Raw genomic sequence first — 23,963 nt, forward strand, 5'->3', positions numbered from 1 at the left:
AATGTAGCGTAAGGGAGATGGGCTTTCAAGAGAGCTCCGAAGTCGGACGAGTGGAAACAAGAAAGTGATAGAGAGCTATAAGGAAGGGTCAGCAACTGTTTAGTAACTGTGCGCCTCTGCAAGACCCCAGTGCCTGGTGTTGTGGACTCAGTGGAGTTCTCAATATTCTTGAGGTCTGGAAAAACATGTTCTCGTCAGATGAGAAGAAAAGATCTAAAAAAGATAAAGCAAGTCTGAGAGGTGGAGTAGAAATTGAAATTTAGGACTATTGTTGTCAGTGGCACACTATGAGCAACTTTTAAAAGGCTTGTTAGGGTAAAAATGCACTTTTTGGCTTTTTAAGAAAGCATACCATGAAGAAAGAAATAATTGATCATATACTCAGAGCTAAGCATAACTATTGGCTTGCTGTCCCTACCATAACAACCAAAAATTGAGGGGAAGGGAGAGCAAAGATGCTGATCTTGGGAGCTTCAGATTGCCACAGCAGCCAGCAAACAACAATTGGACCGTGGATCAGTATTTCAAGCAAACAGTCTTGACTGTTTTACCAGCATAATCCCAGGACCTTCACTTTAAGCCAATGTTCTTTGCCCTAAGAAAGCGTCACACAAAGCATTTGTTTCTTTGTGACTGAAGAACAATTAATTTAGTTCAACTCACTTTGTTGAGTATGTACTATATGAAAAAACCGTACCTAGTCCATAAATCCTAGTTCTCCATGACCATAACCACTGGAGGCTGCTGTTTCAACATACCAACAGAGGCAGTGAATCTCTAGAAGCAAAACAATCTAGGCCAAAACAAATTAGTAAAGGATGTCTGAGGGTAAGTGGTTTTTTTTAATTGATATAAAATTTATATCCAGTGAAATGCACAGTTGAGTACTCTCTTCTACATGATTTTTTTTCCACCTTGAATTCTGTGAAACCAGTTTGCCCTGGTCTTTCTCCTACACCTTTGGCTATTCCACCCCTCTCTCATCATAGTTACCTATCGCTTCACTAAATGTTGATATTCCAATGTCTGACTTCTTCTCTTCTCAGGTTACATATTCTCTTTATACTGTGTTGCTTTCAATAACCTCATCAGCATCACATCTACAAATCTAGACCCTATTTCCCATCTGCTCCATTCGTATATATCCAGCAAGCAATGGGACCTCTTTGCTTAGTGGTCCCATAAGAACTTTAAATTTGTCATGTGCAAAAATGAACTTATTGCCTCTCACTACAAACATGCTTTTAATTATGTTTTCATTATTAGCACTAATGAAAACATACTATTCAAAACAATTCAAGCAATCGAGCACTTTTGTGTGATAAGGGATGTGTCAAACATTATAAATCAGGTAACCCTCTTTTGGGAGAACTGATAGTTTAGCCATTTATTCACGCCAAACCTGGCCATCATTCTGGAGCTTTCCTCCTTCCTCATTGCACCCACCCAGAATCCCCCCAAAATTTCACCTCCCCCTCGTCATCGTGGTCCTTGCTTCTTTCTCTGGAATCTCTCAAATCTGTTTCTTTCTTCAATCACTGTCCTTGTCAAAAATCTTTCTACTTTCTTTCCAGACTTCCACACAGGGAGTATTGTTACAACAGATTCAGACTCCGTTCCTTAGGCATAGAGGTAACGGAGGGATGAATTCTGATTGGAGATTTACTCATCAACCATGTATTGAGTTTCTGTTAGGCATAAAATAAGTCTATTAAAGTAGCAGAACAGAATTAGTCCGAGTGGAGCAAACGAGCTGAGTGGTTGAGTAGTCGAGTCCCGGAGACCGGTAGCGCTTGCAGCATGGCTGACCAGCTGACTGAAGAGCAGATTGCAGAATTCAAAGAAGCTTTTCCACTATTTGACAAGGATGGTGATGGAACTATAACAACAAAGGAGTTGGGAACTGTAATGAGGTCTCTTGGGCAGAATCCCACAGAAGCAGCGTTACAGGACATGATTAATGAGGTGGATGCTGATGGTAACGGCACAATTGACTTCCCGGAATTTCTGACAATGATGGCAAGAAAAATGAAAGACACAGACAGTGAAGAAGAAATTAGAGAAGCATTCCTTGTGTTTGATAAGGATGGTAATGGCTATATTAGTGCAGCAGAGCTCCGCCATGTGATGACAAACCTTGGAGAGAAGTTAACAGATGAAGAGGTTGATGAAATCATCAGGGAAGCAGATATTGATGGTGATGATCAAGTAAACTATGAAGAGTTTGTACAAATGATAACAGCAAAGTGAAGACATTGTACAGAATGTGTTAAATTTCTTGTACAAAATTGTTTATTTGACTTTTCTTTGTAACTTATCTGTAAAAGGTTTCCCCCTATTGTCAAAAAAATATGCATGTATAGTAATTAGGACTTCATTCCTCCATGTTTTCTTCCCTTATCTTACTGTCATTGTCCTGAAACCTTATTTTAGAAAAATTGATCAAGTAACATGTTGCATGTGGCTTACTCTGGATATCTCTAATAGGCCCTTCTGCACATCTAAACTTAGATGGAGTTGGTCAAATGAGGGAACATCTGGGTTATGCCTTTTTTTTTAAGTAGTTTTCTTTAGGAACTGTCAGCATGTTGTTGTTGAAGTGTGGAGTTGTAACTCTGCGTAGACTGTGGACAGTCAACAATATGTACTTAAAAGTTGCACTATTGCAAAACGGGTGTTTTATCCAGGTACTCGTACACTATTTTTTTGTACTGCTGGTCCTGTACCGGAAACATTTTCTTTTATTGTTACTTGCTTTTTACTTTGTTTTAGCCACTTAAAGAAAATCTGCTTCTGGCACAATTTGCCTCAAATCCATTCCAAGTTGTATATTGCTTTATTATCTTCATGGTGCTATGTCCCTCTCTAAATCATCTAGTTTATTATTTGGTTTCCTACTTTATAGTCTTTCTCCACTCTCGTGTGTAAGCTTGCTAAGGACAGGGGTGTGTTCTAACTTGGTCATTACTCCATCCTTATTGTGTAGATACAGTGGTAAACACACAGTAGGTGTTCAGGAAATATTTGTTGCATGTTAACAAGTAATCTTCCCTCCAGCCTTAAATGAGAGTTTTTGACTGGCGCAGTGATTCATATTCACCTCTGCGGATTTGTATAATACCATTATGAAATGTTGCTGGGTGTGTTATCTGCCTCATAGGGATATAAGGATATTATAAGGATTAAATGAGATAATGTATATGAAAGTTACTTTGTTAGAGAAAAAAAAACTTATAATAGTATTTATGATCACTCTCCTGATCTCACAGATGAGCCGATGAGAAACCTGGAGCCCCAGTGGGTACATAATCACCCAAGGGCACAGATATCAACTCTTATATCTTCTGCCAACCATCACAAAGATGCTTTTACATATTTTTTCCCCTTTATGCTGAATGTCCCTCACTGAAAGGTCATAAGGATGACAGAGATGTTTCTGAAAATTAGAAAGGGAGGAGTAAAGCCACTTTTTGTTGAGAAAGGGCGTGCAGATCAGTAAAAACAGCCACAGGGAATATAGGAATGAAAAATTCAGGGTAGAATTTGGCCTACTGGCCCAGATGGTAAGGGAATAAACTAGTTGCGATGTTTAATGTGAAGCTATAGAAAGGATAATAGGTTTGTGAACAAATGTTCCAAACTCTCAGCTCAGGGTATGATTTCCCAATTCAAGAAACTTCTCCCCTGAGGGTAACAAGTTTTACTCAGCTTTTGTGCAAAGAAACTGCCACTATTTCATATTTTCTTTTCTTTTTCTGTTTCCTTAATAAAAGTATTCAGTATTACTTGGTGGAGTTCTGCCCTATTGTTTGATATCATGACGCTTTCTTCCAGGCAGTGCAGTGTCCTGTCATTGGGAGCCATTGGTGCTAACCAGAATGGTGTACAGTACCAGGGAGTATGCTAGTATATTGAGTTATATCTCATATTCTTATGTAATTCACAAACCAGCCCTTTAAAAGAACTCAATTTCGGACCTGTGTGATGTCATTTGTGGTATACTTAAGCCACACTTTATTTTTAATTTGATATATGCTCATTAAAAAACATTATCTTACTTGCTTTAGGGTCACACAACTAGTAAGTGAAGGAACTAGTCTTCCAAACTCCATTATTTGCATCTTTAAAAATTGTTTAGCATTTATATGAAGGCAAAAATTAACCTTCCAGCTCTGTTATCAATTTCTATATCCCAGTGGATATACCAATGTCCTCTGAAGTTGCGTAGCTCTGATTTGTCATGAGGTGGCAATGTAACAACACCTTGAATTGGATCTATGATGAATTCCCCCACCTTGATGAATTTCTGAGGGAGCTGTCCAGAGCTGAGTTTGCTATGGAATGGCCACTGAGTGAGGAGGCATGAGAACAGACTTCTAGGGCTTGAATATTTGATTTTATGCATATCCAGTCTTAGCTTCTAGCTGAAGAATCCTAATGTGGAACCCTAGGAGAATTTGCTTTCTGGATTTCAAATACAAAAGTTCAAAGCGGTCAGGTTCTATTTAAAAAGCCCACATGCAAAAGTAAGTGAAGTACCTTGAAATTGCCAGTGAAGAGGTCATCGTGAAATCTACAGAGTAAAAAAATGAGTTTTAGAGGAGGAAAATATGTTTTCAAATAAGGGAATGTATATTATAGCTTTTCAAATTCCATTCATTCAGAGAAAGTGAATAAACAGGGATAAAAGACCTTGAACAAGACTCCTTTTCATGTCTATTTAAATAAGAACTTTATTCAATTTGTGGTACTATTAAATAGGAATACAATATTAAATAGCTTAAAATTTATAGTGGTATTTCTTATATCCAAATATGTGAAAAGAATTTTATATAATTTATTATGGCTTATCCTGAGGTGGCTCTGAAATTATGAATTGTGAACACTGTCTAATACTTTTCCCTAAAATATTAATAAATTTATACGTATATATTCTTAAAAATTCAAATATTATATTAAAATAATGTTCATATTATCATTTAAAGATCTAGAATGTAGTTTCCCAGTCTTGATTTTAATTCGATTATATGAAAGCTGAAAATATAAGATTGTAACACTTTTTTTTAGATTGTGGTTGTTTTTTAAAAAGTCATTCACCTGTTGAATCATTCTGTAGATATATAGTGGCACATTCCAAGTTGTGGTCACGTGGTTCCAGCCTCCATTAGACTTATAGTCTAGTCCAGGAAAGGTTAAGTAAACTGAAGCTTAAAATGCACGATAATAAGTGCTATGATGGGGTTGGTACAGCGTATTATAATCACACACCGCAGGATCCTCTTATTTGAATTTGGTGGGGGGGCTGGTCAGAGAGAGTTCCCAGGGAAAGTGATATGGAAGGTGATACCTGAAGTATTAGTAGAATTCAGCCAAGCAAAGAGATGGAGAAGAATCTTTCCGTCACAGTGAGCATAATATGTGAAAGTATGGAGACAAAAGAGGATGTGGTGTTCTTCGAAGAAGAGAAGTTAAATTTAACTAAAAGGTAGAATTCTTAAAAGATAAAACAGGAACTGGGGATAATAAATAAGACTGAGACAGTAAGCTGAGGTTGTACCATGGAAGCATGACCATCCTTCTAAGAGCATTGGGATTCTGTAGTAAGGTTTTAAATAAGGAAGCTGCCTGGTCAGGTTCACATTTTAGAAAAGTCATTTCAGTGTGAAGAAAAGATCACGGTTAGGTGAGAGCCTAAGTCTAGAGGCTGAGGGACTCTTTTGGAATCTGCTATAGTGGTTCCAGATGATACATGATGCTGGCCTCAACTAGAATAGCACTAAGTGTTGATGGAGAGAAGTAGCTGGAATCATCATTTTTTAGAAGATTAAATTGAGAGAGCTTCGCAGCTGTTTGGAAGTAGAGGAGGGTGAGGATATGAGGTCAGGGAAGCTAATTAGATTTCTGGAATCTGCAGCAGTGGTGGCTGGTTCCACTTCCAAAGATAGAAAACACAGAAGTTTGCAAGTGAAGGTAGTGAGATCATTTGGGGCATAGCAAGTTTTATGTTTCTGTAGGACTCTAAATGAAATGGCTAGCAGAAATTTGGGCCTGTGGATTTTGAAGCTCAGGAATGAGATGTGACCTAGAGATATAAAGTTTAGAACTTTTAACAGGTGGATGGTAATTGAGCATTTAGGAATGGACGATATTACCCAGGGAAGATGTTGAAGAGATTCTCAAACTTCGGGGTCAGATGAATTACCCAGGAGGTGTGATAAAATTCAGAATCCTGGGCACCAACTCCAGAGTCTTACTGAGTAGGTATAGGATGTAGCTCACAAATCTACACGCTTGACAAATAGAGTCCCTTACCATGATTTTGATGCAGATGATCCTCTGACCCCACTTTAAAGTAAAAGGAAAAGTAGATCTTGCATAGGAGCCTAAGTAGTATCAGCACATAAAAGATGGACAGAGGAGGAGGAACCCGGAAATAAGGCTGGTGAAGAAGTAACTATAGGTGTGGAAGGAAAATTAAAAGTATAAAATATCACTAATTACATGGAAAGAGAATCAGTATAAGAGAAGGAATCATCGACAGGGCCAGAAGTGTTGAGACAGGAAGTAAAGATGAAGGCTGGAATACACCTACTACATGTAACAAAAGGGAGGTCATAACAAAGTTGGCAAGAATAGTTTTAGTAGAATAATGTGGGCTGAAGCCAGATTGCAGTGGATTGAGGGTTGAATATGATATGAGGATGAAGAGACATGAAGCAGAGACAAAATCTTTTAAAAGAAGTTAGAAGGGATGGAGGAGGTTGCTACAGCAGGATATGGGTAGGGGTGAATGTTTTAGGAAGGAAACAGCGTGAGTCAAAGTCTTATCTCACCCTTGGCCTGCTCTTATCTCTAATTTTTGTGGAGCTTTTCATCTTATCAACTTATGAATCGTTATATTATACAATTCAGCAATAAAAAGAATGGGTTGTGTGTTAAGTTTATGTCGAAATTTCTAAGAAACTACCAAATACTTTTCCAAAGAGCTGTTCTGTTTTACATTTGGATATTGGGGAGCAAATTAAGGTGCTGCTTTGTGTTTTGTGCATTATGGTTATGCCAAAAAATACTGAAATATGCCTGAATATTAGCCTGACCCCTAGTGGTGATCCACATCCATGGGGCTAAACGTGGAACTGAGTTTTTTCTACCCTTTCCATCACATGAGCTGCCACTCCACCTCCATCGTTTCTTGCAAACACATAACAGTAGAGAGATGGTGTAAATATGCCCAAACAAATTTAGATGGTGTACTGTGGGGTCCAGTGGGGCAGAAGGATGGAAGTCCTTACATCCTGCTACCTGCTTGAGATCAATATCTGCTATCATAGCTTAAGTATCACCACCATCCGGGGGACTTTGAGAACAATATTGAACTTCATTTAAGCTCAATTTCCTCATATTTACAACGAGGATTATAGTAATGCCTACCTTAGAGTGATGTTAGGATGATTAAATGAGATTGTGTATGTAAAGCACCTAACACAGTTCAACCCAGAGTTGACATTCACGAAAGAGCAGGTGTTCATATTTCATAACGATAAAAACAATCAATAATGTAGTCAAATACTACAATGAAATTTTATTCATGATATTTTTTTCTGGTTCTCATTTGCTTGCATTCCATGTTAATGTTCTCTATTTCAATTGGAACCTCTTTAAATTTAGGACTAGGTTTTATTTGATAAAGATAAAAGCCACAAGCATACCAACAATAACATCCTCTATTATTTTAGAGTAACTGTATATCAAGACATTGCTAAAATATTTCTTATGTAAAATTTAATGCTGAAACAGTTTTATGAGGTAGGCAAAGATCTCAGATGGTCTATGTTAAAGATTTTCATCTGTATCTTTTTCACCCAGACCCCACATCTTGACTCCTTGATGTGCTGGCCCTGCCAGTGGCAATGATAATATCGGTTACAGCTGGTTGATACAAGAAATACAAAGATTATGTACAAAGTATTGATATTGATACTGATATTGATAGAGCTAGCTTTCTTCTCTTAGAGCTTTTCCGTTCTAGATAGCTAGCTCTCACCGAGAAAAAAAAGCTACCTCTTATTTAACCCTTGAGAAACAAAAACAGAATGAACAAAAATCTATTTGCTTCTTTTATTACCCCAACGATACTAGGACTGACTGTTGTTATTTTTAATTATTATGTTTCCAGGTATTTTTCCCCCGCACTCAACCGACTGATTAATAACCACATAATTTCTCTTTAACAATGACTTCTTCAGCTTATGTCAGAACAAATAATGAACATCCAGAACTATAAAGGACAAACCAGAACACTAATCCTTATGTCCCTTATTCATTGGCCAACAAACTTACTAGGCCTCTTACTGAACTCATTTGCGTCCCTACGCAACTTTCAATAACCTTAGGCACAGTGGTCCCTTTATGAGCAGGCACTGTGATCACTGGCTTCTGCCATAAAGCAAAAGCATCTGTAGGCCGCTTTCTATCACCTGGGGCACCAATCCCTCTTATCCCGATGCTAGTAATTATTGAAACTATTAGCTTATTTATCCAACCAATAGCCCTAGCCCTACGACTAACAGACAGTATCACAGCCAGTCACCTGTTAATTCACGTAATCAGAGGAGCATCCCTTTCCCTATTAAGCATGAATCCTCCCACAGCCCTCATTATATTTATTAGTCTTGTTCTTCTCACTTTTCTCGAGTATGCAGTAGCCCTTATTCAAGCTAGCGTGCTCACCCTGTGAGTGAGCCTCTACCTACACAATGACACCTAATGACTCACCAAACCCATGCGTATCATATAGTAAATCCTCGTCCCTGACCTCTTACAGGAGCCCTCTTAGCCCTTCTCTTAACATCCCATCTAGTCATATGATTCCATTTTAACTCAACTTTTTTATTATCCTCGGGCTGATTAACTAGTATGTTAACAATATGTCAATGATGATGAGACATCACCAGGGAAAGCACTTTTCAAGGCCATGACACACCAGTTTCATTCAAAAAGGATGTTGATATGGCATAATTCTGTTTATTATTTCAGAGGTTCTCTTTTTTATAGGCTTCTTCTGAGGTTTTCATCACTCAAGTCTTGCCCTTACACTTGAACTAGGTGGTTGCTAACCACCAACAGGCATTCACCCCCTAAATCCATTAGAAGTACCACTTTTCAACACCTGTCTTACTGGCCTCTGGAGTACCTATTACCCAAGCTCACGACAGCTTGATAGAAGGAAATTGTAAGCATATTCCTCAAGCTCTTTTTATTACAATCTCCCTAGTTTACTTTACACTACTGCAAGCCTCAGAATATTATGAAACAGCTTTTACAATCTCAGATGGAGTACACAGGTCAACAGTCTTCATAACCAGAGGTTTCCATGGCCTACACGTGATCATTGGCTCTACTTTTCCTCATTGTCTGCTGCCTGTGCCAACTACAGTTTCAAATCATTTCAGATTTGAAGCCACTGCCTGATACACTTTGTAGACATAGTATGGCTGTTTCTCTACATCCCCATTTATTGATGAGGGTCTATTCTGTTTTTTCTTTTATTGGGGTATAGTTGTTTTACAATGTTGTGTTAGTTTCTACTGTACAGTGAAATGGAGTTGAGGGTGTGTTCTTTTAGTATCAATTAGTTGTCTTCCAGTCAATTAGTACAATCTGAAAAGAATAATAAACCTTATAGCATTAACCACAAACATAGTACTAGCTTCACTACTTGTACTTAGCGAATTCTGACTTCCCCTAGTAAAGACAGATACAGAAGAATCAAGTCCTTACAAATGCGGATCTGACCCCATAGGATTTTCCATAAAGATTTTCCTGGTAGCCGTTACATTTCTCCCCTTGATCGAGAGAAATTGCCCCCCTTCGGCCCCTGCCCTGAGCAGTCCAAACTAGCAACCTAAAAACAATACTCATCATAGCACTAATCCTGATCTCACTACTAGCAATAAGTATAGCCTGTGAGTGAACTCAAAAGTGATCAGAATGACACAAATATGATAATTAGTTTAAATGAAAACAAATGATTTTGTCTCGTTAAACTATGATTAAATTCATAATTACTGAGTATCTTTTGTCTACATAAATATTATTCCAGCATTCACAGTTTCCCTTATAGGGCTCTTAATTTATTGATCTCAATATCTTCTCTACTATGTCAGGAAGAAATAATATTATCATTATTCATTATAGCAACCCTAATAATTCTAAATGTCCATTTCACTCTAGCTAGCATAATACTCGTCATCTGACTAACATTCATAACCTGAAAAGCTGCACTAGGTTATCCCTGCTAGGAATATTATCAAACACCTATGGCATTGATTGCATACAAAATACAAACCTTCTCCAGTGTTAAAAATTACTGTTCTAACTATTATATTCATGCCACTAACATGTTTATCAAAGAGCAATATAATTTGAATTCACACCACAACCTACAGCATACTAATTAGTTTTGTTAGTCTTTACCTTTCTAACAACAGCCTTAACTTTATTCTTCTCTGACCCTCTGTCAGCACCTTTACCAACTCGAACTACATGACTCTTACCACTAACACTCAGAGCTAGGCAATTCCAGCTACCTAAAGAATCACTGGCTTGGGAAAAAAGCAAACAAACTGTCTATTACTATATTAATCATACTACATATATTCTTAATCTTAACATTCAAGGCCACGGAAATGATTCCATTCTACAACTTATTTGAAGCAACACAAGTCCCAACATTAGTTATTATAACTTGATGAGGAAACCCAACAGAATGGCTTAATGCAGGACTCTCTTTTTTTATTTTACTCACTAGTGGCATCCCTTCCACTTCTAGTTGCACTAACGTCTATCCAAAATACTACAGGCTCACTAAACTTTAACAATGCAGTACTGAGCCCAAACAATATCTAACTTTTGATCCCATATTTTCACACGATTAGTGTGTAAAGTGGCTTTTATAGTAAAAATACCCCTTTATGGGTTACACCTATGATGTCAAAAATGCACGTAGAAGCCCTTATCGCCTGATCTATGATTCTTGCAGCCCTACTACGCAAACTTGGTGGCTACGAATCACAGTAATCCTGAAACCCATAGCAAAGTATGTGGGGTACCCATTCCTTATATTGTCCTTCTAAGGAGTAATTATAATGAGCTCAATCTGCTTGCACCAAACAGACTTAAAATAGCTCATCACATGCACCTCCGTTAAGCACGTGTCACTTGTCATAGTAGCTCTTCTTACCCAAACACCTTCAAGTTCTATAGGAACTAGGGCCCTAATAATCACCCACAGCCTCACATCATCTATATTATTTTGCCTGGCAAATTCAAATTATCAGCGTATTCATAGCTGAAACATAATTTTAGTCCGTGGTCTACAAACATTTCTTCCACTAATGGCAACATAATGACTACTAGTAAATCTTACAGACCTAGCCCTGCCCCCCGCAATCAACTTAATCAGAGAACTATTTGTAGTAATACCTTTCTTCTAGTCCAGTATCACCATTATCCTCATAGGGGCTAAGACAGTATTACTGCCCTATACACTCTTTCTGTATTAATCATAACACAATGAGGTAAATATATGTATCATATCAACAATATCAAACCACCATTTACATGAGAAAACACCCTCATAACTCTTGACCTATTACCCCTTCTGCTCCTATAACTCAACCCAAAATTATTTTGGGACCTAGGTACTGTAATAGAGTTTAACAAAAACATTAGGCTGTGAAGTAAAAGAAGCTTAATCTCCTTTTTACTGAAAAGCTTAGCCTTTTCTCGGGTGAGCCTCCTCACTCTGGAAAGCTAGCTCTTACCCAAAGCCAGCTACCGCTTATTTACCCGTGAGAAACAGAAACAGAATGAGCGAAAATCTGTTTGCCTCTTTCATTTCCGCAAAGATAATAGGGCGCCTGTTGTTATTTTATTTTATTTTTTAAAATTAATTAATTTAGCTATTTATCTTTGGCTGCGTTGGGTCTGCATTGCTGCACGCAGGCTTTCTCTAGTTGTGGCGAGCCAGGGTTACTCTTCGTTGCGGTTGTGTGGATTTCTCATTGCGGTGGCTTCTCTTGTTGTGGAGCACGGGCTTCAGGCTTGTGGGCTTCAGTAGTTGTGGCTCGCGGGCTCTAGAGCGCAGGCTCAGTAGTTGTGGTATACGGGCTTAGTTGCTCTGCGGCATGTGGGATCTTCCCGGACCAGGGCTCGAACCCCTGCATTGGCAGGTGCATTCTGCCAATGCAGAATTGGCAGGTGGATTCTTAACCATTGCACCACCAGGGAAGTCTTGTTATTGTTTTAATTATTCTGTTTCTGAGCATTTTATTCACATCCAACCAACTCAGCTACCTCCTCAATGAGGAGAAATGCGGGCATCTGTGACCTCCTCAGACTCAGTATCTCACGAGCATTTGTTACTCTGCAGAAGAGAAGACACAACACCAGGAATGACCAGTACCTGATGATTATTCCAATCAGCCATTTGGCAATTTAAGATAGTTGCATTCTTTTTCCCACCCCACCCTAAGCACATTTGTTTCCTTTTTTTTTTTTCACTGTAATAGCTGAGTTTCACCCTAAAATAGTCAAAGGATTCTATTCACATTTTGTCCTTGTAGATTAATGATAGTGTTAAGACACACAGTTCCTTCATGGCAAATAAGAAAGCGTCTTCTTGGCCACATGTGATTAGCACCATCCAGACTCCTGCCTCACATGCCTGGTGAGGCGTGCATTCTCTTCAGTATCCAGTTGTTTTTCAAGAGAGATGTGTAAATTAAAGTAGTGACAATGATGTTAACATATGTGTTAGGCAACAAAATAGATGGCGCTGATGCAGATGGTGTTACAAGTTGTATTTTCAACTTGGGTCTGCATTTGGAAAATATTTCTACTATTTCCTTCAGTGTCATCAATTTTAATGGCTTCTATTCCATCTGATTTTTAAGCTGTAAATATATTCTAGTATTTGAGAAGGAAATCAAAACGATCCTTTGTAACAGAGGCTGAACCTAGTTTGTTTTCTCAGCAGAATTAGCCTTCAGTTTATATGTATCTAAATGCTGGATTATGAGTTCCCAAATCCATCATTTACCCTAGAATTCTTCAGTTAATAAAAACCGATGTGAGAATAAGTTTGTCTCATATGATTATTAAAAAACCTCTGAGCAAGCATTTAAATATTAGGAGATTTCATATAAAAAATCTTCATTTGGGCTTCTCTGACAAATCAATGGTTTCGAAATGCTTTCAGAGACCTGAGTAGGACCCTGGACAAGTAATACGCACTAACACTCTCCTATCAGCCTGAGAGCCCCTGGACAGTTTTGACTTTTGCTTAATATCAGTGGATATTTAGTCTACTGAAATATTTTAATCCATCTTTCCCTGTAGAAATTTGAACCTAAATTTAAAGGGGCTTTTCTAATGCAGTTCAAGCCAACAGGTATAATTCATTTTAAAGGTAATTTTTAGGACTAGCTTAAAAGTGTCTAGGCAAACATTTATTTAATTTCCTATGTTTCTGTAGAAGTGATAATACCTAACAAATATTACTTACTCTTTGTCACATGCTGTGGTTTACATATCTCATATTTTAATTCTTACAACAAGCCATAAGGTGGGTGCTAAATGCTATTATTAGTTTAACAAGGACAACCTGAACCTTCAAGAGGTATGTACGTTGCCCAAGGTCTCAAAGCTTGCAAGGGGTTGAGCTGGGAAAATCTTTTCTCTAAAATTCATGTTCTTAACCACTCACTGTCTTACTCTGACATATATATTCTAAACTAGTTTTAAATGTATCTTTAAAAATAATTTAAATATGGATACTTTAAAACACATAAATATATAAATAGGGATAGTTATATAAAGAAACATTTATCCTCGTTCTGAATTAAAGGCTCCAGATACTCTCTGCTCCCTATGCCCCCTTTTAGGTCACAAAGGGACCTCTTTTTATGAATTGTCCACCAAAGGGGTCAGGGTTTGAATTCTCCCCTAGTCTTTTCCTTTTTTTCCCTGTTGTAAATGAATTATGTATATGCCCTGAAGTAATTAGCAAAGACACTGTTGTTCAGGTGAATTTTAAACTAATTAATCTGACCTAATTCCTGTCAAGAATAATTAGGAGAAAATATGTCCTCCCTGAGCAGCTCTTTCAAGCTAAGATGCTAAAGCACGATGTCTCCTGTGTGTGCACTGCATGTGCACTGCGTGGGCACTGTGCTAAAAGTGAGAGGGCTATTTACTTAATGGTTTTAGAGGAAATGCTAAAATGATACCTCTTCAATTGCCACCTGGGCATCAGCTCTTCAGTTTCTATATCTGAATAAAAACAAGAAGCTGAACTAATGACAGGGATTCTGACACGAGTGATATCAGTGACTCCTTAAGACATTGTGGTTTGCAATTAAAACTTAAAAACTAGTCCCTCCTCTTCCAAAAGGCTCTTGAATGAAGTCGCATGCCCCATTTCACAGCCTGTTAATTTTCTTATCATAAAAGCTATTCAACTGTCTTCTAACTCTCTCTCCCATCCCCTACCTGTCCTTTTTTAAATGTTTAGCATCCTTAGTAATCTAACTAACTGGTGAAATTTCTCATGTAATAACCAAGTCCTAAGCGGTATGTTTCGAGAAAGATATTTTAGGAAAAATCAATAAGCAAGCTTTACCCACAGATGCAGTTTGTCAAGAAGGGGAGATAATCTCTGGTTGCAATGACGGCAGGTTTGAATATGATGACGTTTGCTGTCCATGATTGCCTGGAGCCCTAACCACTGCTCTGTCATTGTATAGCAACCTCTCTGCATGCCCCCTAACCTTGCCTTCTAATATATTAAGGGGCTTGTGGAAGAGGAGACCACTGGAGAACTTATATCTCACATCGCCACACAGTTCAGAGTTAATAATTTCCTTATTAAACCTATGAACCCTTCATGTTTTGTAGTCCTGCCTGCCCAACCCCCTTCTAAGTTAGTTTCTAGGCAACCAATAAACATTGAATTACATTAAGCTCCTTATTTCAAGGCTGCAGTTCAGGATTTTGCTGCATATTTGTTGGCTCATTTATGGAGACTGCAGCATAATATTCATTAATTCTGTTTAATCTTCAGTACTTCAGTGATTTGATTCTCAACCACATTACCTATACCAGTTTGTCCATGTTTAAACCACCCCAGTGCTGTGATGCTGTTCTATACGTTGATTACCCAAAGGTTCTGTGAGCTCTATTCTGGAATCACAGAGGCAGATTATCCACCATTTCCAGTTCTTGGTGATCACTCAGCACTTGAAGGTAACCTATTAGAAAATTAAAAATTTCAGCATCTGTCTTGAATGGCCAACATATCTATAGCTGAATTTTAATAAGAAAGAACATGCAGTTTAGGAATAGTCTGAAAAGGTAATAAGCATTTGCAAAAAGAAGGACATTGTTTGCTTTGACAAATTAATGTTTTGATGTGAAAAAGAGGTTCTTGGAAATATCCCTTTATTGATATGAATCAAGGAATTGAGGTTTTAATTTCAAATTTACCCAGCACTATGTGAGAATGAATATTAATCTTCCAGCAGAACTGTTCTCTGTTTTGAATGTTGAATGTTTTGAGACATTCTCTAAAACACTTGCAAGTACTCTCTCGCTCTGTCTTTCTCTTTCTCTTTCTCTTTGTGTGTGTGTATGTGTGTGTGTGTGTACATCTACGTCTTCACAACCAAACAAAAACGTAAATTAAATGTTTACTCTCTAGTTTCATAACATAAAGTAATCACTGATATTGGTCACACTGAAGGGTGGCTTGGAAAGGAGAGAAGTGAAATCCTTTCAAATGCCGATTCAGTATCTTTCCTTCACCTGCTTTCTGGTGGGGAAGGGTGTATAAGGCTGGGTGAAAAAAGTCAATTGATAGTTTTTGCAGGCTCAACAGAACTGTAATAGTTAATAATAGTTTTACTGGCAGGGTCTGGAACGGGGGTGCTCCTGTGTGTCGCTGGTGATGGAGGCTCTGCCAGGATTTCTCACTGTGCCCCCATCACTAGTGACACAGGAGCACCACTGTTCCAGACCCTGCCAGTAAAGCTACTATCCATCACTGAGAATTTGCGTGCATCTGTTCTAACAGCTAGTATTAATTTTCACTTCTAAAAGTACCGTGAGCCCTGTGATAGGATAACTTCAATCAGTAGAACCACAGAACACTCTTCACTGCCCGCCGTGTGCCACATAGTACTGCAGATTCCAAGGATTCTACAGTCATTAAAACAAGAAAGGGCCCTACCTCCGTTCAGTTGTTAAAGTAGCAGGGAAAACAGGCATAAACTATTGCAATGAGTCTATTAGTTATGCACATGTAAAGAAAGGCAAAATAGAAATTCAATGGCTATGGAACACACAGTAAGATCTAAACTACTCTAGCAATGATGAATGTATTTTTTTATTTATTAATGCTTATTTCCAAATGTTAGTTTGTATAAGCATAAATCTGGATTTCATGTTACACCGGGGGAACTGAGTACAGAGTAGGCTAGTAGACTCAGTAGGTTAAACTGTTTCTTTCTTTTATATATATATATGTATATTTATGTATTTATGTATGTATGTGTGGCTGCATTGGGTCTTCATTGCTACGCGCAGGCTTTCTCTAGCTGCAGCGAGCAGGGGCTACTCTTCGTTGCGGTGTGCGTGCTTCTCATTGCGGTGGCTTCTCTTGTTGTGCAGCACGGGCTCTAGGTGCACGGGCTTCAGTAGTTGTGGCTCACGGGCTCTAGGGCGCAGGCTCGGTAGTTGTGGCGCATGGGCTTAGTTGCTCCACGGCATGTGGGATCTTCCTGGACCAGGGCTGGAACCCATGTCCCCTGCATTAGCAGGCAGATTCTTAACCTCTATGCCACAAGGGAAGTCCCTAAACTGTTTCTTAAAATAGGTGTTTTTTTTTTTTCCTTTGAGCTATCAGGGTATTTAGAAAACATTTCACCTAATCCTTCTCCAGGTAAGGAGAAATGTCTTATCCAAACTAATAATACCATCGTTTTTAATGAATGGAATATTTAGTGTATGCTAGGAACTATGTTATTCTCTACTTTTAACCAATTTTTATTGTGAAATTTAGTATCCTTAAGGATGAGTCTATAATAAAAGATATGTAGGTCACTGATTAATCAAAAAAAAAAAAGAAAAAAGACACGTATATAATGCCACTCAGGTCAAGAAATGGATAATTGCTTGCTTCCCAGATTTGCTGAGCAGCCCAGCCCACTTCTGACTCCATTCCTTCCCCCCTCCCTACTGCCCTTCTTCTGAGGGTCATGATTATTATTTAGTTTTTCTTTATAGTTTTACCACATTCACATGCATTCAAAAATGATGTTTTTAGGGCTTCCCTGGTGGCGCAGTGGTTGGGGGTCCGTCTGCTGATGCGGGGGGCGTGGGTTCGTTCCCCGGTCCGGGGGGATCCCGCGTGCCACAGAGCGGCTGGGCCCGTGAGCCACGGCTGCTGAGCCTGCGCGTCCAGAGCCTGTGCTCCGTGGCAGGAGAGGCCACGGCAGTGAGAGGCCCGCGTACCGCAAAAACAAACAAAAATGATGTTTTTAAATGTACTTTTAACTTCAGATAAACTGAATTGTAGTAGTGTATATGCCTTTATGTCTGTCTTCTTTCACACAACTCAACATTTGTGATAGTAATTCATGTTCTTTTTTGTAGCATTACCTTGGTCATTTTCATTCTATTGTATGAATGTATCACAATTTATTCTACTGTAAGTATTCTAAAATTAATCCATTTTAGAATAAATGGCATTTGTTCGTCTGACTGATATGAATAGCATAACTCTAAATAGTCTTGTGCTTGTTTCTTGGAACACATGTGCATATATTTCTATCTCCTAATTCTCAAAATTTGGTGTTATGCTATATCCCACCCTCATGTTTCTGTAGAATTCAAAGATATATTCTTATGAAAGAAAGTTGGAAAGGAAGGACAGGCTGAGGTAACATAATAGAACCAGATGTACTGAATTGGTTGCCTGATTGCAGTCTCACAGATTTTTGGTTCAGTATCTAATGGGTTAAGCTGAGTTCCTTCACGTGTCACTGAAACAAATGAATAGAAGAAGTAAATGATCAGTGTCATCTTTATCGTTACTAATTCTTTGTTTAACCTTTGGTAATATGGGTGAGATGCAATGCCTTCCTGCTCTTATGCTTGGTTCAACCATTTTTATTGCATTATTTCTGTTCTTTTGTCTAGCTAAGTTTTTCCCATCACAGAATATGCTGTTCCCTTTGCCTGAAATATGTTCTTATTGTAAAACTTTGGTCGCATGACTAACTCCTTTTGTTATTGAGGTAAAGCTGACATACAGTGTTAGTTGCAAGTGTATGACCTAATAGTTCAGTATTTGTATACACCTCTAAGTGATCACTACAATAAGTCTAGTTACCCTCTGTCACCTTACACAGTTACAAACAATTTTTTTTTCTTGTGATAAGAACTTCTAAGATTTACTATCTTAGCTTCTTTCAAATATGGAACTCCTCCCTTCCTTCTCAGGATCATTTCATCTGAACTCGGAAATCTTCTTTGATAGTCCTACTGCCCCCAGTCACTCTCTATTACATTTACCCCTTATAATTGCTGTTAGTTAATTCATCTCATCAATGGTTATCTTGTTTATAGTTTATTCTTTTTTCTGGTCCCTCCTTTCCCTGCCTTCCAGAAATATAAGCACCAGGAATCTCATTTCTTTTGTAGAACAAGTTAGCTACAGTATGTGGAACAATACCAGTTCATAATAGGTGCTCAATAAATGTCTAATGAATAAATGGAAGAAAGGAAGGTAGAGGTTTGGAAGGAGGCCAAGCAGTAAAGAGACTATTTGCATGTTTTAAAAATGCTGTAATTCTTCATGACAGGTGTAAAAGAGGAGATTTGTGGATTCAGATCTTATAAGGAGACTAAGCAATCAAAGATACCAAACCATTGAAGGTTAGAAGGAAGCAGGGAGCTCAGTGTTTCCACACAGTGAGGCAGACTGAAAGCAATAAGGGAAACCAAAAGCCCAGGACGGTGTATGACTGTCATTCCAATGTTCTATATATCTCTTTGCCAAGCTATACATACATGAATTCCTAACAGTCTGACTAATGTTCATCTCAAAGAAAGAATCTGAGTCAAAGTGACCTCAGGGTTACTAGCCATGGAAACAGAGGAGGGAGAGTGTGGTCATTAGATGCTGTTGTCAAAGAACAAAGGAGGGACAAAAAATAGAAGTTTGGTGCTCTCCCACATTGATTTGGAGGAAATTGGCCAACATCCAATGTGAGCAAGGCAGTTGGGTAACCCTGGGAGAATGAGTCGTCTTGGCAGGCTCTGCAGAAGTGCTTGCTTGTGTCAATCATCACTGTAATGACAGATACCAAGGGTCAATATTTACAAGGGTCCACTAGGATGAGTAGTAAGATGAGTCTAGGAGTGGTCCCCAGGAAATCACAGAGCAGTGAGGCTCATAGAAGAGATATAAATTCCAGGAGTTGACCAAACTGTTAGCTATAAAGGAAATGTATATTTAACACAGGAAGAAAAGAGAGCCAAGTACTACGTAGGCAGATCCAATAGGAATGTAATATAATACTTGTGGTTACAGACAGGGAAAATGTTTAAATATCTGTAGTGTCAAACTGCCATATATTAACCCTTTAGTCAAACACGGTTCCTACCCATTTAGACTATTTTCCTTCCCTGCCAAAGATGGCAACTTTCATTTTACCATGTTAGTGAGTAAGGGAAATGACTCATTTTACAGACAACTTGGCAAGACTATAAGTAAGAAAAGGAGGGCATGACTGTGTCCTGTAGGTAACGAAATGTTTTTCTAAAGTCATTGCTGGGGAACTAGTAAAACATTACAACCCAGGAAGTCCAGGTAAATTATATGAGAGAGTAGTCAGTAGATGTCACAGGGGAAAAATACAAGCATTTCTGAGAGGAAAAATAAAAGGCTTTGATGTGATGTCTCTGACACCTAAGTGGAGCAGAGAATCTGAGGCAGAGATCCATGCCTCTCATTTGTGAGAGCTCGAATGGGGAGGGTTGTGCTGAGTAATTTTGCTTGGCAATGAACTTAATACCTCCCTCCTCTTACCCCAATTAAAAAGAAACAGCAAAATTAAACTAGGTAACAGAGCTGGATCATCTCCCTCCTAAAGCCGACTCAGCATTCCACAGCATTTATATATCAAATTCCAAGAACTAGGCTATAAAATGTGGAGTTCATTTTGCCACCTTGCAAAAGGAGCTTCAGCTTCTCATTTCTCTTACCTTGTGATGAGGAGGCCTTGAATGGGTCGTTCCTGAGGACCAAAGAGACCCAAAGAGTGATAATGGCATCCCAACTTTGACCTCTGTCTCCCCTAAGAACTGCCAAGCCCTGTGGGCCTTGAGGATTTTTCTGTTTCTCCCCCAATCTCTAGGAACAAAGGTGTGACTGACTCTTTCAACTGAGACTCTCAAGGATCTGTAGAGAATGAACTCTTTCATTAAAGTAGCACAGGAAATCCCAATGCTAAGAGGAGAAGCCAGTCTCAGTACAACCCTATGAAACATATTATTTTCTAGTCTAGGGGTAAGGCAAAGAAAATTCTCAGTTCCTGCCTCACTTAAAGGTAGTACAGGTCAGGACTTCCGTGGTGGTGCAGTGGTTAAGAATCCGCCTACCCATGCAGGGGACATGGATTCGGTCCCTGGTCCGGGAAGATCCCACATGCTGTGGAGCAACTAAGCCCGTGCACCACAACTACTGAGCCTGTGCTCTAGAGCCCATGAGCCACAACTACTGAGCCCACGTGCCACAACTGCTGAAGCCCACATACCTAGAGCCCATGCTCCTCAACAAGAGAAGCCACTGCAATGAGCAGCCCGTGCACTGCAAGGCAGAGGAACTCCCACTCGCCCCAACTAGGGAAAGCCCACCCACAGCAACGAAGACCCAACACAGCCAAAAATAAATAAAATAAATTTCAAAAAATGTTAAGGGTGAAGGGTTGTTTTTTTTAAAAAAAAAAAAAAAAAGGTAGTACAGGTCAGAGAATAATTGAATTTCAGAGCTGAAACGGATATTTCTGACTACCTACTATAATCACCTCACCTTCCTGTTAAGGATATTACCAGGAAGGAGAAGTGACTTATACAGTTCATCCCATCATGCGTTTATGTAATGTCTCTTTACATAGCACCAAACATACTTGTACCAGGCACTTCATTATTGGTTATACAGATAAAATATGACTAAGACTTGATTCTTGCCCTCAGGAACTTGCTATCAATTGGGCAGTTAAGATGAGTAAACTGAGAAAGGCATTGCCGTAGTACAAAAGAGGACAGTGTACACAGTGGTTAAGAGTACAGGCTGTGGGTTGAAGCTATGAGTTCAAACACAATACCACTGCTCACATGTTGGGTGGCCTTGGGCAACTGAGTTCACTTTACTATGCTCCAATTTCCTTTTCCATGAAATGTTGATAGCATTAGCATTTATCTTATAGGGTTACTTGATGATTAAGTGAGAAAATATATACTCAATGCTTAGTAAAATATTTAGTAGTAGTAATGGATCAATAAATGTATTATTATCAGTAGTAGGTGCAATAGAGTAGTAACATCAGCATTATCATTAGATTCCAGGTGTGGTAGTTTAAAAAGAAAGCTTTCCAGCAGTGGGATTAATAGTCCATGATTATATTAAGGTTTAGGAAGAGTGTTCTGGCAAAAGGGGTTAAATTATTTTCTGGTTTCCTGGACTTTGACTTTGTGGAGCTTTCTGAATGTCAAGGTTTTGGCTAGAGCTGTAACTGAATTGCAAACATAACTCTCATGCTCGTGATGATCCTGGGTTTATATGCCATGTGTTCCAGAAAATGGCAGTGAAGTTTATGAGGAAGAAACAGCTCTTTCTCTTTCATACAAAGGTGAAGTTTCAGTTGGAAGTGTGGCTTCCTAGGGTGTTTGTTCTTACCCCACTGACCCAAACAGAGTGAACTATATGACAACAGGGTGTATATCACAGTATGTCATAGAGATGTAAGTTGGTAACATTTTGTATCTTCCACTGTAGGCTGTAAGTATTCTGAGGTCTGGGATGTAGCAGTTATCTATTGCTGAGTAACAAACCACTCCAAAACGTAGTGACTGTTTTATTGACTGAAACAACAGTAGTTATGGAATTTGCGTTTCGGGCAGGGCTCTGTGGGGATGACTTGTTCTGCTCCATGCTTGACTTGAGGCTGAGATCCACTTTCTAGATGGCTCACTCATGTGGCTGGCAAGGTGGTGATGACTTTCGGTAGTGAACTCAATCAAAACTGGAGTATTCATTTCTTGCTGGCTGCTTATTTGTGTCTCCTTACAGCATGGCTACCACCTCAGAGCAGTCAGACTACTTACATAGTAACTTATTGCCACTCGTGAGTGGCAATAGTACCAGGCAGAGACTGTGTGGCTTTGTAAATCTAGCTTCAGGAGTCAAATAACGTTACTTCTGCCATAGTTGCAAGTGCATCCACATTCAGGGGGAAAGAACATAGGCCCTCATCCCTCTATGGTGGAAATGTCAAAGTTACATGATGAGAGGTACATGTGGGTATGACTCTGTTGAGAAACACAATCTGCCAAAAATGCCATTTCTGTTTTGCCCACCAGAGTGTCCAGAACAGTGGTGACACAACACGGGTACTTAATAAATATAGCTCTGAATGAATTATAGCACTGAATACATTGAGTGAATGAAAATAAATGAATAAATTAGTATTGTTACCCTAGTTCCTGAGCCTTTCTGAATGACACGGATATTAGTATCAAACTTGGCTCCTGGCTTGAAATCTTGCTCTTTAATCTGGGCACTTACTTTTGTATGTCTATAGTTGATGTTGGAGTCTTAAACTCCTTTGGGGAATAAAGAAATGATTACAAAGACAGAGGGGTAGTGCCTTTGAAGAAAAGTAATTTGAATAAGTGAGGTGGAATTTGGTTGTAAAGATTTATCAAGTCGTCAAAGAGAGGAAAATAGTTCTGAAGGAGGAAAATAATTGATGATGAACCAGCGTGGTTGCGATGAAGGAAACAATATGATGACAAGAGATCGGGCAGCTTCTAGGGGAACAGCAGCCAAAAGAATCATCAGCAAAACTCTGTTTAATTAATGAACGGCAGCAGAAGAGGGTGCTCTAAAAAGATTAGAGATAGCACTTGAGGCTGTGCCTCCTGGGAAATATTGGATGCCTGAAGTACTTCTGTGTGTGATGTGATTAAAATAATCAACTAGAATGTTGAACATTGAATCATGAATTTAAAAGATTTTGTCTGCCTGTGTAAAGCAAACATAAGACAGTCATTTTTGATTAATCTTGGGGAATAGGGAAGACCACCAATATAATGGTTGTTTCCAGAAGCCATAGTGGAAATGTCTTATTCTTTGTCCATAGCAACCTGATATATTATTGTCCATCAAGATTTTAACTCTGTGCCCTTATTATAAAATATATTTGGAGCTGACAGTTGCAACTTGAACTGTGTAACTTAGGATAAAAGGTACAGATTGTAAATTTCTCCTCTGTAACATCCATGATTATTTTTATTTTTTTAATGAAAACGAAAGAGTGTGTAATCTTGTTAGTAAGTGCAACTCCTCAAACTTCAGAACAGAAAAAAAAAATAGAATTTTGTTGATTATGTCACTCTTGATCATTTTGCCATTGTCAAGTGTTTCTTGGATTCTTCTGGAATGTTGACATTTACCCAACTTTGATTGAAGTTAAGGGAAAACTGTATTCCCTTTTTATTTCCTTTTTATCATCCTTTTCTAAAATTTTGTTATAGGAAAAGAGGCACACAGGGATTTAGCTATCAGGCTTCTGAGTGTTACGAATTAACAAGAGAGCAGTATTATTCCCATATCTCTG

The 23,963-nt window shown here is 38.7% G+C and overlaps 1 protein-coding gene, 1 long non-coding RNA gene and 1 pseudogene across 2 annotated transcripts in view; 2 read left to right on the top strand and 1 right to left on the bottom strand.

Annotated features, from left to right (window-relative positions):
- LOC137210251 (UDP-N-acetylglucosamine--peptide N-acetylglucosaminyltransferase 110 kDa subunit pseudogene) overlaps positions 1-23,963 on the bottom strand; it is a 632,586-nt pseudogene that overhangs the window by 235,997 nt on the left and 372,626 nt on the right.
- Positions 1-23,963, top strand: part of LOC137210267 (uncharacterized) — a 115,707-nt gene that overhangs the window by 63,655 nt on the left and 28,089 nt on the right. The window lies entirely within an intron of this gene.
- Positions 1,733-2,688, top strand: LOC137210237 (calmodulin-1-like). Its single transcript, XM_067711873.1, has one exon. It carries the CDS (start codon positions 1,801-1,803, stop codon positions 2,248-2,250), a length of 450 nt encoding a protein of 149 aa, XP_067567974.1. The 5' UTR covers positions 1,733-1,800; the 3' UTR covers positions 2,251-2,688.

This window comes from Pseudorca crassidens, chromosome 17, assembly GCF_039906515.1.
Source record: "Pseudorca crassidens isolate mPseCra1 chromosome 17, mPseCra1.hap1, whole genome shotgun sequence".
Lineage (NCBI taxonomy): Eukaryota > Metazoa > Chordata > Mammalia > Artiodactyla > Delphinidae > Pseudorca > Pseudorca crassidens.

Coding starts and splice junctions, on each gene's coding strand:
- LOC137210237 (XM_067711873.1), top strand. CDS start 1,801: ATGGCTGACCAGCTGACTGAAGAGCAGATTGCAGAATTCAAAGAAGCT.